Consider the following 17,451-nt stretch of genomic DNA (forward strand, 5'->3'; position numbering starts at 1 on the left):
TGTTGTCAGACAGGTTCTGTTGAAGTGATTTTCAGATTTTTTTTACCAGGTTTTTTTGTAGTGAAGACCTCCTATTGTGAGACCAAATCAAGACCAAAACATTTAGTGGCTGAGAACAAGTGGAGTTCAAGAGCAGCCCTCCACACTAGCATTAGCTGACGTTAGCTTGTTGATCATGGTGGTTAACAAATAACGAGAAATGGAAACTAATGTCCTAAAACATACAGTATATAATATTTTCAGTTAGCTACTAAGTTACAAAAATTAAGTTGGCTATCTAGCACAGGTAGCTAACTTAACTAGACAACTGACTCAGGTTGGGTAGCTACCTAGCTGCCAAACATAGGTTAGCTACCTAAGATGACTGCCTATCTTAGGTAGCTAGCTTAAAATGTATAGCTAATATTGACTAAATCTCTTTGTGAGGAAGTGTAAAACATTCTTGTAGAGAGGCATACGGCTAACGTTGCTAACGTCCCTTACTCATAGCTTCCCTTTGTTTGTGCTTCCTTTATGTTACAATAAAAGTTTGACATATCACCATATCACTGTGTCAGAAATGCTGCTTTCTTTCTTATGGATGTTTTTTTTCAGTTATGTTCTTTAGGATTTATGTAGCTGAGTCGTATTCCTGACATTTTCTGCTCCCAGACAACCGCTGCTCACTTTGTTGGAGTGCGAGTGAAAACAGGGTGGAGACGGGTGACAGTGACAACAGAAATGCATAATTCGCAATGAGTCACGTTATTACTTGGATTTGAATCATCATGTTGAGACGTTAGCAATGAAATTGGACAAATATTCCGGCAATTTGGTGATTAAAATCCTGAGGACAAATGCACTACAACACTTCCTCTGGCTCAGGGAGTGTTTTTCCTTCTATAAATCTAAAGCAAATTATGATGCCAGGAATAATTAATGAAGTACTGAAGCTAAGTCCAAGATGGGGTTTGGTCCCTTTCTTCCTGGATGGATGGCAGTGTGGGGTCCCTACAGAGAAGCTGATGAAAAGCAGAGTTGTTGGTGAATTCAGCCTGGCAGTGAAGCTGAGAGTCATGTGCCTGCGTTTAAAGGGAGCACAGCCAGAGCTTTGGAGGAAGAGCAGGCTGGAGGATCTGCCAAGCCCCAGACGCTGCAGGAATGTCAGCTTGAGGAGCAGCAGCTCTTCAGTCCAGTCAGCAGCTCTAACTGAGATGACAGCTAGCATGACGTTAACCTGAAACTTCTGACTAGGACGTTCTGAACAAGAGTTTTAGAAGAAACCTTCAGTGTTTGGATGTTTTGGAGCTAAGTGCGTGTCAGTCAGCTGGATGAGGCTCGTCTTGAGCGCTGCGGGCATGTGCAGCGCCTCTCAGGTCCTGGCAGTTAGCTAATAAACACAGGCCTGTCAGCAGCTGCTGCTGATGTAATGAGGAACCTCTCCTCCCCTCCCTGCCTCTCTGTTTACAAGTTTTACTGGGTGTTGCTGCAGACTTCCAGCCTTGGCAGCACAGATAGTGGGTTAAAGTGTGTTTGTGTGTGACTCCCCCACTCACCCCCCCACCACCACCGACTGCAGCACTTCCAGGGGAATTTACAACAGCATGTTTTCAGCTGCCATGAAAGGAGAGTCCACATCATCATCATGCTGTCTTCCCAACCCAAACACTCCAGAGAGTCTGGGAGCTGCAGAGCTGCTGAGCGGAGCGGAACCGGCCGGCGCTCAGTAAGTTTCACTCCCTGCTTGTTTCTGTAGCCGTGTCGTCATTGTGAATCACTTTCTGCTTCTTGTACGACGCAGGGCATGAGTATATACGCTAGGAAAAGTTTCAAAAGTTCAGCGTTTAACATTTTATTCATTTATTTAGTAACTGCATAAGATGTTGGGATGTATCTTTAGGACTAGAAACTCTTCACTTAAAGCGTGAGTTGTGTTTTTTGGTGTTTTATGCAATTCACTTAAATAATAGAGAAAGAAATAAAATGTTTTCCCTGCAAAATAAGGAACTTGTTCCCCAAGTATGTGGAGTATGTTCAGATCCAATAGTTACTTCCAATATTTCAACTATTATGGTTCACATCATAAACAAAAATTCAATATGAACACATAAATAGCTGCTTGAAAATATGCACATTAAAAAAATTAAATATTGTCCTCATGCAAGTACAATCCATCTCACTAGATATTAAATTAGCTAAAAGAGACTTTGCTGTAGGATATTTGTAGTCAATTGACACTAAATAAATAAACTGAACTGAAACTGGATTGATTGCAAAACTGTAAAATGGTTTAAAACAGAACTATATAAAATCAGTTGGTGGAAGCACAAATTAATGTCATGGATTTTAAGGAAAAATAGATTGAACTACTTTGTGCATTTCTGCAGTGATTTAGCTAGCTAATTCAAAAGGAAGTTTAAATTAATCCCTTAGACTTAGTCATGTTTCCATTAAAAGACAGATTAAGATTCACATAAGGAATAATAAAAACAGTTAAATTAAACAGCAAGCTCTTTCTTTTAGTTAGGGTATCTAAATGGGGTTTTAGGCAGCCATGCCATTCTTTTCCAGAATAAACAAAAACATGGAAATTTAGTGCGGAAGTAGGAGAGACTTTGAGGACTTCCACTTTGTGTGAGTTTTATGAATCATGAAATGTCCTGGTCAGAGGAACTGGAGGTAAAACTACTCAAATCTCTACTCCTGAATTCACCTTAAATTTGCTTGGTAGCGAGCTAATTTATCCAACACTGTAAAATTAGCAAAAAGTAACTGCATGAAAGAGAGAAGTCAAACTTGCATAATCTTGTAAAGACAGGCAAACTAAAGTTCAAACTATAACATTAGTAAAGCTAGCTCACAAACTAACCAAGTATTTTTTTTAAATAATGCTAGCTAGTTAGCTGATTGCAAGCAATTACCTACGTCGGTCAAGTTAAGTGAAAGAAGCAAAATGTCTGTGAAATTGATCCTGACAAGTCTGCTGAATTATCTGCCTAAACCAAACCAGCTTCCTACTAGCTTTCCTTACAAGCTAGTTAATTTATTCAATTTGGTAAATTAGTAAAAAAATAAAACAACAATGCACTAAGTAATAAAAAATGTTGCTGGATAGCTCATAAGCTAAAGGTATCTAAACTGTTCATTATAAAAAGTTGACAAAACTCACTAAAGCTTCCCAGAAACAATGCTACTATGCTAAAGTTTGATGTTAGCTTCAGGCTGCCAAAAACAGAAAACTTCTAAATTATTTTATTATATATATATATATAAAATAAATACATCCCTTTACAGAGTGGAAAGGTTTTTGACAACATAATGTAACATTAACAAAAAAGTTTAAACTTATTAGCTAGAGGTTTCGATGAAAAACTATAGAAAACATTAGCATGTTGGGTTGTCAGTGTAAACGTGTAATGACTGAATATTTAATTGAGCAGTTATACAACTAGATATCACATTTTCAGAAAATACAAAAAATATTTCATAAAACTAATTGCAATTTGTGTGTCATTTTTTGTCTCAAAGACAAAATGGTCTAAAGAAATATTTACTCTTCTATTTGAATTAGCTTCGATAAAAACTACTGCATTTAAACTGTGCTCATACACAGTTGAGCACAGTTCAGTTTGAGTAGTTTTATGTATGTGGGAAAGGCAAATAAATGAGTTAAGAATGGATTTTAAAGACTCCTTTGTGATCATTTAGGATCCAGATATATTAGATTGGTTATTTATTCCCTAAAGATAAACTTTTGCCATCTAATAATGATGTATTTTTATAAAACAAGCCTGGCTTTGTGTGCATCTCTTAACATAACAAGAAGTTGAGTGTCTCCCGGCGAAGCGACCCTAATTTGGTGCTTACTCTCTGTTGTTGTGGGTGAAAACAATGAGCCAGCGCTCGGGTTCACATCAAACCCGTGTGTACAATCGTTCTCTGTGAGGGGGGGAACTCCAGTGGAAAACATTCACCAGCATAAACACACTGTTGTTTCTCAAGCTGTCAGCAGTCTGCTGATGAAATGCATGTGTTCAGTGTTCTGGTGAGCTGCCGTCGCATGATGCTCACATACCTAGCTAACAGTGGTGGAGGGGTTGTTGTATATTTTGATAACGGTTGGAAACATTCCTCTGCCCTCTGTCTCTCTCGGCCTGCTGGGCATTCTCACTTGTTTTTCTGGCGTTTTTGTCTAAATCTGGCACCGTCATCATGAGAGAGTTCAGCAGAGAGTCACGCTGCCGCCCTGAGGAACACCAGCCTGGGGTGTCCCACAAACAGGAAGTTAATCAGATCTGTTTCCAGGATGAATATTAAAGCATCCAATCTCTGTTTTGTTCATATTTTCCACTCACCTTTGAACCCACCCCCCCTCCCTGCTGTTTCACCCCCAACAGCAGCTCTGCTGACTAAATAAGAGCTGCAGTCACTCGGACAAGTTCATGCATGTCAGAGAAGGGCATCGTCATGCTAACAGCTCGTTTCCTTTTGTCTTGTTTGACACAGTTGTAGGTCAAGAGGTGATTAAGGTGTTTGCTTAGAACTGGTCTGTTCAGTCTGCCTTTAGCTGTGGTTGAGAGCAGGTTAAATGCAGGTTCTAGAAACTAATAAAGGGTTTAGCTTTGCTGTTTCAACCTTAATTTAAATGTGCAGCAGCTTTTAGCTAGGAGGTCAGGCTCATTTCCATACACACAGTAAGATTTAAGGCGCTTTCTGGCAGATTTGTGCCATCAAATTTTCTCTTCATGCAAACCGGATTTTTCTAAAAACATCTGTGTTTGATTGAGACGACTGACAGACTGAGCTTTGTGAATTTATTTTGTTTGCATGGCCTCACTTTGTGATGCTCTGATAAATACTGCTGCCTCACCAGAGAGCGCTTCTATAAAAAGCCAGGCTAGAAACAGTCTTGTATTCTCCATTACTGAACTCATAGAACAGATGATTGGATTAAAAGCCTCTTTTTGAAAATACTTTGTAACTTAATTTGTAGGGGGGAAAAAATCAAGAAAAAGGATTTTATAAGCTTTTATTTTTAAGAAATAATCGCCTTTGAAAAATGAACATTGAAGTTTGTTTTCAATTTTCAGCGTGAGATTATTCACCTAGTACAATAGGTGAATTTATTTTCAGGATTTTACACTTTTCGAATATATTTTTAAATAATTTAATTTAATCCTATGAAAAAGTATTCACTCTGTTATTATTTATGAATAAATAATAGTAATAAAAATGTTTCACATAAAACAAGTGGCTACGTACATATTCCCGCCCAGTCAGGATGCTCATCTACACCCTTCCTGCTAAACTCTTCCAGCTCCGTCAGGTTCGTGGGGAGTAGCTGTGAACGGGTCCAGACTTTGACTAGGACGCTCTCCATGTTGTTGCTGGATGCTTCAGATCGTTGTCTGGCTGGAAAGAAAATGATTTGATTGTCATTAATTTGTAGAAATCAGTTTTCATACTATCGCTGGATATAAAGCCTTTCCTTTTATACACTGTGATTGTCTCAGTGGTACCAGCTGTACTGTTACAGAATCACGATCCATGATCAGGAGGTTTCCAAACATCCGGTGACTGTGAACCATCTGAGCTGCTTAGTCCGCATCGTAAACCTCATGTCAAACGTGTGCCTGCTTTCATTTTCTTCTCAGTGAATGGAAAGTAATGGCACCCCCATGCCCCCCTCCTGGGTAAGCAGGCGGGGGTGTGACCTCTTTTCACGGGGCAGGGACACTAAATGAACTGGTTCCTGGGGCTAAAGGGGGTGCACCGATCAATGTGCAATCTCCCCTTCCGTCCGTGTTCTGCTGCTGCCACTTCCTGGATCTTTTTAGGACGATTGATCGGAAACAATCTCTGAATTCTCCCGGTTCAGACCAGTGAGGCTCCTGCAGGATCCAGCTCCTCTGCCCAGTCTCAGCCTGTAAACTGTTTGCTGTAATGTATCTGCTGCATTATTACTAAAAGCTTAATGTATAACCCGACTCACAATGAAAGCTCTTCAAGGCTGCAGGTCAGAGGAGAGTCTTTCTCTGATGTTTCTGTTGCTCAATTAAATGTTTGGTCGATACGAAGAGGGGGCAAAGTTCACGGCGTCCCCTGGCTTAGCTTAGTGAGTGATAATGGCAGCATTTCCATTATAAATGTGCTCAAATCTTTGACTATTTTCTGCTAATTTAAAGAAAAAGCCCAAAAAAACACAATTTCGCAATTGCTGTTTCCATTAAAGAAGAAATTAAATTGAAATCACACTTAAATAATGTTGTTTACATGGTAAGTCATTAAAAATCATGGATGTAAACAGTTCCTTCCATTCATAATTCATATTCGTAATATCCATAATGCATCCATGGTGCTAGTGCTCGTCCATCAGCCATCACAGGAGACGTCGGTGTATTATACAAGCGTTGGAGCGACGAGCCCCGCCTACCTGCAAGTGGTGACATTTGTGCCATTTTGGGGGAATTGTAGTTTTACAGAAGAGCTACAGATTCAACACATTGGAATGACACATAACTTTTTACTGTCGTATTTTTCTGCATTTTGGTCAGTAGTAATGTCCAGCCATTGGTCATGTGACTCGTGATATGAAAATTGTGTTTTGATATGGCTGAAAAACCACCTCACATCAAGCTCAAAAACGTCTTAGCGAATAGAGTGAGTTTATCTGAAATTGCCGTGCATCTGTTAAGTGAAGCTATTTTCATAATTTTGAGTTTAGTGGAAACACAGCTCCTGACTGGAATCTCTCACTAAACCGTTAGAGGCGTGATGAGTGTTTCAGCTCCTGCTGCTCATGTTGGAGTCCGGATAACAAAATCAAAGAATCAAAACTTCAGGTTTTATAATGAAACTGTAAACCTGCCCAGACACAGAGGCAACACTTGAGAGCAGCTCAAATGGGTCAGAGGTGATGGACATGGTTAACTGGATAGGTATTCCCACCTTGGTGTTCTTGTAATCTCCTGTTTAATCTCCACAATCTCAATCTGCCAATCTGAGTCTCACACCTTTATGCTCAACAAGAGTACTCTGGAAGAGTCGATATCTAAAACGCTGAGATGTTACATATCACTGGACCAGTTCAGGCCATTTTAATCCAACTCTGGCCCATCTCCAAAGTGAACTCTGTTCCTACAAACGTTGGTCTGGGTTTGGTTGAAATGAACTAGTGCAGTTTGAATGCATATGTGAACGCCAACTGGACCGGAGACTGCTCCAAAAACAGGAAGTGGACTACAGCGCGTGGCATTCTGGGTAAATACAACCAGAACAAATGTTCTAGCCTAGTGCTAGCAGGAGAAATCGCTTGTGGTTTTTAGCCAAAGACATAAGATAAATCCCCCAACCACTAAAACTCTGATGCTGCTCCATTTTTGTTTCCATCTGGTGAAGAAGGAAGTAGCGCTGTGTCTTTTTTAGAGGTTTACGTGTTGTCTCCTTCAGTGGTTCTTGGTGCAGCGCCCCTCAGGCGAAGAGGGGAAGCTGCAGATTGAAGGCGGTGTGTGTTCAGCCTGCTTTGGACCATCAGCAGCTCTGGTTCATATTCATGGAGGATCTGCTGCGATTATCAGCAGTTATTTACACACTGAACCGTGATCCGTCTGTAGCTGTAACAGTTATCATTAAGCTGTTCCCCCCTCCAGTCTGGGGCTCTGTGACCTCAGCTGGGTCCTCCCTTGTTCCTGGAGCAGATGTTTCCCCCACCACCACCACCCACCGTCCTGCCTTGTCTCCTCCCTGCGCCCTGCCATCTAATTACGCCGCCACACAAAGACTCCCAGATGTCAGCCTGCTCTGATTCTACTGCCCCCCACCTCCTCCTCATGCTGCTGGGCCGGGCCGGGCTGGGTGTCTCTGGTCAGCACCACGGCCTCAGCCTCAGTAATGGCTTCTGTTTAAATCAGTGTAGTCTGTGGTGAAAGGACAAGGACCACCTTGGTCTCATGGACCGGCTCTGATGCTCAGATCTGTCGCCCCATTGGTCTAGCCAGCACTCCAAGTGTTTCATTTCCCTTCTCATCCGTCTGGACCGTCAGCCGTCTGGGGAGACGGGACTGCATCTGTGAGCAGAACCTTCATCAGACAGCCAGAGGTCCAGACAACCAGCGCCGGATCACTGAGGGTTCATCTGAATCAGACTTTGTTTCATTAGAAACATAATGAGGCCTCTTGATGAGATGGAATCAAACTGGAACTGATTGGAAAGTAACTGGAAATAATAATATAGGAGCTAAATAACTGTATTTGCAAATCTATACAAAAAAACAAACAACTACGTTGAATTGAATGTTTCCCGGAAAGCCCCTGTTGTACTTTCAAACATCTTTCATTGTAATATAATTTACCATATTTCATATTTTCATTTCCCTTGTTCTCCAGTAGAATCATCACCTGTAGGGTAATGGTTCCTACACCAAATATATCTTAATATGCATTAACACACACAGTGGGAACCATCTTTCCACTGTGTGAAAAAACCAATTCCTGGTTTATTCGACTGATTTGCAGCCAGATTTTATTTTCAGGTGTTGTGTTTACATCAGGACCGCTCCTTTCTGTAGCGGTCAGAAAAGCTGCTGGCAGCAGAAACCAACTGGAGGAGTGTGTCTGACCTTTGATCTCTAAGCTGCTGGGTTAATCTTTATCACTCCTGATTGATCTCCAAAGATCCAGAACCAGATCCAGAACCATGTTTGTTTCTGCCTCATTAGAGACATTGCCGCGTCCCACTTCCTGTCCACTGATTAGTGACTTCCTCCTGGACGGGACAGAAACGGGGGCAGAGGGAGGTTCGGGGGTCCAACCATAAGTGGCGGTGCCCCGGGTGTCCCGGCGCTTGGCGTTGATGAGTTGGGACCAGCGGGCCGGCGCCGGGTAGAACACGTCGGCCTGATGTGTGCTCATGTTTGACAAGTGCAGTCAGGCTGATGAAGCCTCAGCCTGGCTGTAACGGATCCAGAGACGGCTAACTTCAACAACATGAAGCAATGTGGATCAGAACACTGATTCATTCGGGTTCATGAGCGAAGAACTCCTTTAATTAATCTAGATGTTTATCCTGTAAAACTCAATTAAAGACACATTTAGACTGGACTATGTCACACAGGACTGAATGATATGACGGAAAAACATTTAATATCAGTCCATATTGATCATTGTTGATTAGTTTTATATATCTGAAATCCTGCCAAACTGGTGGAGTGACCTTTCCTGTTTCTTCCATAGTTTTCTCTTCACGCCGTTGGCTTTTATTTTTTAGCAGTCATGATGCACGGTAGAGAAACCTGAAACTGCTGCTGCGCAACTTACTCTATACGTTGTTTCTAGGTAACCACAGAGTGAGTAAGTTGCTAGGCAACCAGAGCGCGAGTGAGTGAGTTGTTGCCACCAGCCTTGCTCAGCTGGCCATGAGATGTTGGGCAGCTGAAGCCTTTTCTTTGCCTACATCACCCAGAATGCTATGCAGTTCTGGATCAGAGTTCACTGAATATTCCATCAGATGTCTTATTGACATTAATCATGTTCCGATATATATTATTGATTTATTGTCCAGCCCTAATATATACAAAAAAAATAAAAAATCATCATCACATGACCCCACAGATATAGTTCTGTACTTTGACTTGGCTGTTCTAAAACTTGGCAAGCTTTCTTTATCTTCATGTTCCTGGTTGACATCTGAAGGTCAAAACAAACTTTTATTCAGAACAGTTTTAATATTTCCTCCAACATAATGAAAACAAAACATGTAGCAAACTCTTTTATGTGGAGAAAAGTAAACCCACAGCATCATGCTGCTGGCACCTTCTTTCCATGTCATTTTTGGAATAGCGTTCATCACATCAGCAACTACGGTGGCTGAGAGGTCCAAACAAACACACAAACGATGCAAACTCCAAAACACAAAAGAAACAGAAAAGCGCTGCAAGCAGAAAGCGTTTTTTGTGCGTTTTTTTCTTTTGTTTTGTTTTGTTTTCTTGTGTTCGTAGCGTGTTTAGGTGTTTGCTGCATGTTTGAACCTGTGGGCCACCGTAGCATGCTTAAAGAGATTAAAGGGCCTCTGCTCCTGCTTCCTGTAGGAATATCTCAGCCCCCAGTGGGTTCTGTCTGTCCCCAGTGGGTCCAGAAGCCCGAGGTCTTTGTGAAAGCATAGTCTGCATGAAGCAAAGTGTTTGCTTTCTGTTGTGGGTCTGACTGGTTCCCAGCTCTGTTTGGAAAGGCCTAGAACAACACAGAGGGGTTTGTGTTTGGGTGGAGGCAGAGATGGAGAGAGAGAAACGGAGAGGAAAGATAGGGAAGCATCAGAAAGTGAAACTGGACTCTGCTCTGACCCGGCGGCAGACTCAGGGCGTTCCCTGTTGACTCCTCCCCTCTGTGTCCTGCAGGGCTGCCCAGGTGAGCGGATCGGTGCTGGCTAGAGGGCCGATGAGCGGACGGCTGGAGAGGAGGGAGCAGCTTAAGAGGCTGTCTCTGCCGGTAAGTCAACCCTTCTTCTACTCCTCTCTGTCTGGGTCCGTTTGAACTGAACCTCCCACCATGAGCTCTTGGGTGAGCTTTCACTTCCAGCAGCTCCTTCCCAGGAAGGATCCACTTCTGTTGGGAAGTTAAGTTCAGAAAGGTGGTGGAAACCTTCAACATGCCTGTTAGATTACAGCTCTGGGCCGGGCCGACCGGCCTCCAGAACCAGCCCAGGGACTGAGCGGCTTGTCTTAACGCCGGGTCGCTCAGAACCAACAGTCTGGAAGTTTTTACTCTGATATGAAACTGGTGAAGAGCTGCGTTTTCAGGGTTTATAATCTAGACTGGATCTTCCTCACTGCCGGGTTCAAAGACTCCGACACAGACCCGCCCGCTTTAACAACCCGACCTGCTGTGTTTGGGCCGCCCGTCCCAGCTCTGACCCAGCGGACATCGGCTTTATAACCGTATTGAACTGAGAACCATGCTGCTCCACCTCAGGCCTCCACCACCTCACTGCTTCATATCAGCATCCAACCTGATAGAAGGAGCTGCTCTTTTCTCATGCTTTTAATCTGGGGGTTCAGGAGTGACTTTCAGGTTTCCAGGTTCAATAGTTGAGGAAGAAACTGACAAAATGCACAACTAGAAATATCAAGAAGAAGTGAAGTATTGTTATGTTTAACCCTAACCCCTGTCGCCGGGGTCTCATCTTAACCAGTAGGGGGCAATGCAGGGAAACATGCTGTCTAAAGTTAGCAGTAGAGGAAAATAATGCAAAGTTTGCTTAGAGGTTTCAAACTATTCAAACCACAACATTACAATGAGACACCTTCACTCTGTTACTGCATTGCTTCTCACCCACAATCCAATCTGATGGGCTACTTTATTTTGGAAGTTCAGATTGATCCTACACAGGTGTAGAAAAAGTGAACTGAATTTTCAGTATTCACAGATTATTTCATTTTTTCTTCTTCTGTGGAACGTAGCTCGAAATTATTCACAGATTTTTCCAGTAAAGCATATGTAAAATATTCCAAAGAAAATCCAACCTGGGAAGCGGGAATACCTCAAACTAATGCTAGCTTGCATGCTATTGGCTAGTGGTAGCAAAGCAGCCAATCACATTGGGCCATTCATTTTGTGTGTTGCTGTTTGGTTGAAGAGATAAAAAAAAAAGATTGTAGATACTAGCTTCTGCTTTAGCGTTTCCACTGTGTCTGATAATGAATATTATGGTCTATTTGGAATTTTAAACTATTAAAATAAGCAGCTTTTAGGGTTTTAGCTGTTTCTGAACCAAAAGTTTTGCTACTTTAAAATGTTTTGTTTGCCTTTTCTGGACTAAACTCCAGCAGATACAGTCTACATTCAACACTTTCTTCCCTCACAGTTCAGTTTGTCAGATCAAATCATTGAATTTTTGTCTTTTCCTTTGGAAACTGGATGCATCATGTTAAATTAAAATGTGCATCCTAATCTAAACCCCTTATGTTCTGTACATCTAATATTGATGGAGCTTCCTCTCCGATTTGTTTTTTTGTGTCTCTTGGCATCAAACGGCGAATGTGTCCATCATTTTCCAGCAGAGAGAGTCTGGAGGAGCGAGACGCATCCTGATTTATTATTCATTCGCTGCAGTTTGACTCCGTGCGACGGCATCGTGCGACGGCACCGCGTCGTCTGCCGCTTTCTCTTCATCAGGCTCCGCTCCACTCCGCCGCTTTAATTGCTCCAGAAGCCGGAGCTGCCGAGGCTGAAAGTGGGTCACATTCGCAGGAACGGCTTTATGATTCAGCACGCTCACATTTGGACACTCAACTATCCGTGCGTCATTTCCAACTAAAAAAAACAACCGAAAAAATGAAATCTGCCATATTATTTTCTCTGATTTTCTCTCTCTGCTGTGATTCGGTGGAGAAGCTGAGTGTTGTGATAGCGGGACACAGAGGAGCCGGGAGCCTTTTGGTTACCGTCAGGCAGGAGAAACCGAAGACCCAAACATGAAGGATTAGCTTTGAATATGCACATATTTGACATGCAGCAGAGCCGCTTGTTGGGCTGGAATCACTGGGATTGGCTAAATATGGATAAATCATGGAAGCCTTAAAGGGGACACACGCTGGCTCTGATAAACTCAGCTGGGCCACAAACATGGAGGACACGAGAATCGGATGTGCACTGCAAAAACACAAAATCTTACCAAGGATTTTTAGACTAATTTCTAGTACAGATATCTTAGGACACTTGAAATAAGACAAACTAAGTTAAAAAGTAACTTCAGCATAACATTTGAGCTCATTTTAAGTCAATAATTCCTTAATTTTGATGGGGAAAAAAAATGCTAGCTCCATTTACAGGTCATTTCACTTATAACAAGATATTTTTCCCATGTTATAAATGAAATAATCCGGCAATAGAACTAGCACATTTTCATCAATACTAAGAAGTTTTTGACTCAAAAGAATCTCATACATCTTGCTGACTTAAGTTAGTTTTGTCTTATTTCAAGTGTACTAAAATAGTTACACTAGAAACTACTTGGTAATATTCTGTGTTTTTCCAGTGTGACTAGAGGAAACACAGGAGGCACTGTGGCCAGCAGCCAGAACCTTCAACCCGTTAGAATCAGAGAAATGTTGGCGTCTGAAACGCCAAATGATCTTCGTATGAAGCAGTCGGAGTGATCTGATCCAGCATTACGTTTAGGATTCCTGTAATCTGGATGCAGTGGTCCACTGCGGCAGTAACTGGGGCAGCTGCCTTACGTAACACGCCGTGTTGCCGGGTTGATTCTGCCGGCTCTGTTTATTTTTATGGTTTGATGGGCGCCTGCAGAGGAAAGTCTCTTCGTCATGCTAGGACGTGCGCGGTGGAGCCGGCGGCCTCGTGGTAAACGCTGCCAGCCGGCTTTAAGTAGGTCAGCTCAGTCAGGGTCCACTATGCATGCATCACTTCAGCCGCATCAGGACGGATGCAGGGAAATCAGGGTACTGATGCTGAGATGCAGCTGGATTCTGATTTCAGCAGCTAGCTTATGGAGGATAAGTGGTTCTAAATAATAATAATAAGAAGAAAACAAGCTTCAGAAACAATCAGATTTGGTTCCTAAATCCAAGGAGCTAAATCAGCTAGCTCTGGTTTACTGAATAGAACCCGACACACAGCCTGAAGTAGGAGAAAGATGACATTAGAATCAATAACATCCTGTTATCATAACCTGTAATATATTACTGCGTTGGATCTGATCAACTTTTAGTGAATTTTCTATAAAGAAATGTCCATACCTGGGGTGCTGTGGTGGCGAGGGGTTAAGCACAACCCACATATGGAGGCCTTGGTCCTCGACCTGGATGTCACAGGTTTGATTCCCCTCATAGTGAACTTCACCACATGTCTTCCCCCTTCTCTTATTACCAACTTTTCTGTAAATTCACTGTCACAAAAAGGCCACCAGAGCCAAATCAGCTATTTCTGCAGCTAATTTGGATATTAAATGTATACTCTAACATCCCAGAGTCTTCATAGGTTTTACCCTCACAGTTCATTTGTCATCAGTCTGTATAACATAGCTAATCCTTTAGGTTAATGATGAGCTGCAGTGGACACTGCCAGGAGATTTTAGGTCCAGATTATCAAACTGAGCCAATAAAAATAAACTCCAGCAGATGAAGAGATGATGAAAGTGCAGAACGTTAACTGGGAGGTGGAATGATTTAGAGAAAGCTTAATGATTGCTGGTTGGAGTGGAGAAACTGTGAAGTCCAGACTGGTGAAGGTTCGTCCTTGTTTCTATTATCTGCAGCAGTTCAATCATCCTTAGTGATAATTGATAACAAATGGAAAACACTCTGCAGGGGAGAGTTAATAATCCAGTTCCCTGAATGACTGATTAATCGCTTGCTGAATGGCTGAGAGTCGTATTGAATAAACAGCATGTGGTTGTGTTTCCTGGCTCTTCTCATGTGAAACTGTTTCTACATGCCGATTGGCTGCCATAGTCCTCTTGGAGCTCCTTTCATTGGCTCGTTCGCCCCAAAACACACAAATTAGTCAGGTCCACGCTAAATTTAAGCGCAAGGAACCAAAGTTGTGCGTTCCGGCGTAAAGTCTCGTTCCTTCTCGTTGCAACTGGAGACATTAAAACTCAGTGGGGGAGTGGCGGGGGGGTGCTGTGGCTGGGGTGGGTAGGAATGCTCCTAGTTGTCTGATTGGCTCTGGCGTTGATATTATTACTGAGCAGCTCAAACTAATTGAGTGTAATTGTAGAGTGGAAATGCAGCGACCGCGCTGGCCCCGTGGAGGCCTCCTTCTCACGCACAGCACCCCGGGGTGCCAAGCTTACGGCACTGGAGGAAGCCGAGTGGACGGTCTGGGTGGGCCGGTGTTACGTAACCATACTGACATCCTCACACATCACTCTGAGGGGCAAATAAAGACTCTGTGGGGGCAACTGACGGCTCCCTGGGGGGGGCAGGTGAAATACCGCGCATACCTGGGGCGGGTATGGGGTGAATGGGGCAGACTGGCTCTGAGAGGCAGAAGCGTTTCCTTGGCAACGCTTCCTGAGCTTCACAGCAAATCATTAGAGCCTCAGTTTTCCCTCCACTCCCGTCTGAAAGTCACTCGGAATCAGCCGAACGCTGCAAGGCCGAGCCGCCACCGTCCACTTGTAAATTGGTTTAATAATTCTCGAAGCCACTCGCTTGTTTTTCCACTCAGTTACAGCTCAGCTCCTGTTTTTATTAGAGCAATTATACAGCCATTTATGGATCATTGCATCATATCCTGCTAAATCCTGCCCTACATTTCTGCAACCCAGCACTGCAGCGGTCTGAGGTCATCTGTTTATTAGTTTTATGTTTGTTGAATAATTAACTTTCGCACGGGGTTTATGTTGGCTTTAAATGTGCAAAAGGAAATAATGAATAAAGCATTTTAAAGTTTGACTTTTTGAGGCTTTATAGAAGGTTATCTTTGGACTTTGGGTGGCTGCTCACTCGTCTCCAGCCTACTTTGTTCAGTAATGGATCATTCAAGCAGAAGTGATTCCTAAACTCAGCAACGATCACATTTTAAACTGGATCTTTAGCTTCGAAGCAGGTCATTTTCCCCGAGAAATTTTAATAATCAAGGTTCTCGAGTCATTCAAGGAATCATTACACATCACTAAGCTGGAACCAGTACAGAGCCGAAACTGATTTTCTAATACCAGTATTGGTCAACTGTAGTGAGTCCTTTAAAGAACCCAGTGTCTCTGTCCATCTAGGCCAGGGGTGGGCAATCCTGGTCCTCGAGGGCCAGTGTCCTGCAACTCTTAGATGTCTCCCTGGCCCAACACACCTGGATCCAACAGCTGAATCACCTCCTCAGTGCAGTCAGGTTCTCCAGAGTCTTCCTAATGACGTCGTTAATTGACTCAGGTGTGTTGAAGTAGAGATACACCAAAAAGTTACAGGAGTCTGGCCCTTGTGGCCTGGAGTTGCCCACCCCTGATCTAGGCTTATGGGTTCCATTAGTAAAACCAGTACAATGTATTACTTATCTGATAATAAAAACCACCAATACTTAACAGGAATAAACTGGCTATGTGTATCAGAAATTTTGTATGTTGCCAAATCGATGACAGCACAAAGTAATTCACTGTTTTGGTGCTGTTAATGATTGGTAAGTAATCAAATGTATGTTGAAATTTACTGAATTCATATGTTGTCCAATTCCAAATGATCAAGAAATCTCATATTTTGGTTATAAAGTGTCTGGTCTTCAACTGATTGTTTGCATGACCCAGCTAAATTTTATGCTAACTGTTTGTCCATCAAGACGGTGGGTTCTTGTTTTGGTGATCTTATGGAAATAATACGTGGTACTTTGAGCATCTTTAGGTTGTCTCAGTGATGTATTGGTTTTATTTAAAGTAGACATAGTCAAACATTTGTCCATTGGCCCAAGCTGTTGGTGAGATTAGCTTGAGGTTAATTGCCGTTATCTTCATATTCTTGAGGTTTATTGGTCCATCAAAGCCAACAGCAATCAGTGGAAACATAAAAGCGGAATCTTTTGGGTTCATTCCAGACTCTTACTTTGTAGTGCGTCCCCTCTCGCTCTGGGCCATCGTCCAGCTCATTTAATTGGACGTCTGTTTTCCTCCGTTCGATGATGCCGCTCTTTTGTCCTTGGAGATGAGGGGCCAATTATGGACTCTGCTCTTCCAATCATGAGTGAGATCAAAGTTGATACTGGGGTGCCACGTGCGCTCCGAGTCACATGCATTGTTTTCCTGCAGCATTCCCTCCGGTCCTGACGGGGAACACTGGGCCTTCTGTTGAACCCGCAGTCTGCTGAACGCCCGCGTTCCATCAGCAGGCCTTATCTCCACACACGATCAACTCTTACTCACCGTCTCTCTAGATTCACTCCAGGCTCGAGTGGAGGTTTGGTCGAGACAAGGGAGCCACGCAGCTGAGGAGGAAATGGTTTGTTGGGGTCGGATTGGAAGAGGCCTGATAAGAGAGGAGAGATTGTGATACCTTTATGTTTCAAACCACACTGAGAACTCTAATCAGATCAGGTGGTAACCTTTCTCCTGAAGGAATGCTCACGTCCCTTTCTTGTGACTGTAGTTTCTATTTGCAGCTACTTTCCTCCTCAAGGCAAACGCTCTTTATGGCAATGAATGACAGATGTATAACTCTATTTACCTCCTGCCATGAACAGGCCGTGTTTGACAGGTTTGAAAGCCTCTCCTGGACTCTTACTCTCATTCTTCTGGTCATTGTGGCCAAATAGTTCAATACCATTGACGGTTAAGCAAGTCTTTAAATTAACTGCATCCTAATACCAATACTGCTAAAATCTACCAATACTTGAAACCACCTCTACCCTACAGCAAATCAGTGTTTAGAAAACCAAATGGCGCTCCTGCACAACAAATTTGGAAGTGTTCCATCAACTCCTACAGAGTTAAATTCAACACTTTGAAAGTGTCTATATTGGTCCACTGTGGAT

At 42.8% G+C, this 17,451-nt stretch overlaps 1 protein-coding gene across 2 annotated transcripts in view; it reads left to right on the forward strand.

Moving 5' to 3' along the window:
* Positions 1 to 1,569: 1,569 nt before the first annotated feature.
* LOC106940666 (nck-associated protein 5-like) overlaps positions 1,570 to 17,451 on the forward strand; it is a 138,620-nt gene continuing 122,738 nt past the window's right edge. The window contains exons 1-2 of one of the 2 annotated variants that reach the window (XM_015023498.1): positions 1,570 to 1,705; positions 10,371 to 10,461. In XM_015023498.1, the coding sequence (XP_014878984.1) occupies positions 1,584 to 1,705; positions 10,371 to 10,461 (213 nt within the window). In that variant the 5' untranslated portion in view covers positions 1,570 to 1,583. The remainder of the gene's footprint in view (positions 1,706 to 10,370; positions 10,462 to 17,451) is intronic. The other variant, XM_015023469.1, reaches the window with a different exon arrangement.

Source organism: Poecilia latipinna, unplaced genomic scaffold, assembly GCF_001443285.1.
Source record: "Poecilia latipinna isolate Pla-1442-1.1 unplaced genomic scaffold, P_latipinna-1.0 Scaffold88, whole genome shotgun sequence".
Taxonomy (NCBI): Eukaryota; Metazoa; Chordata; class Actinopteri; order Cyprinodontiformes; family Poeciliidae; genus Poecilia; species Poecilia latipinna.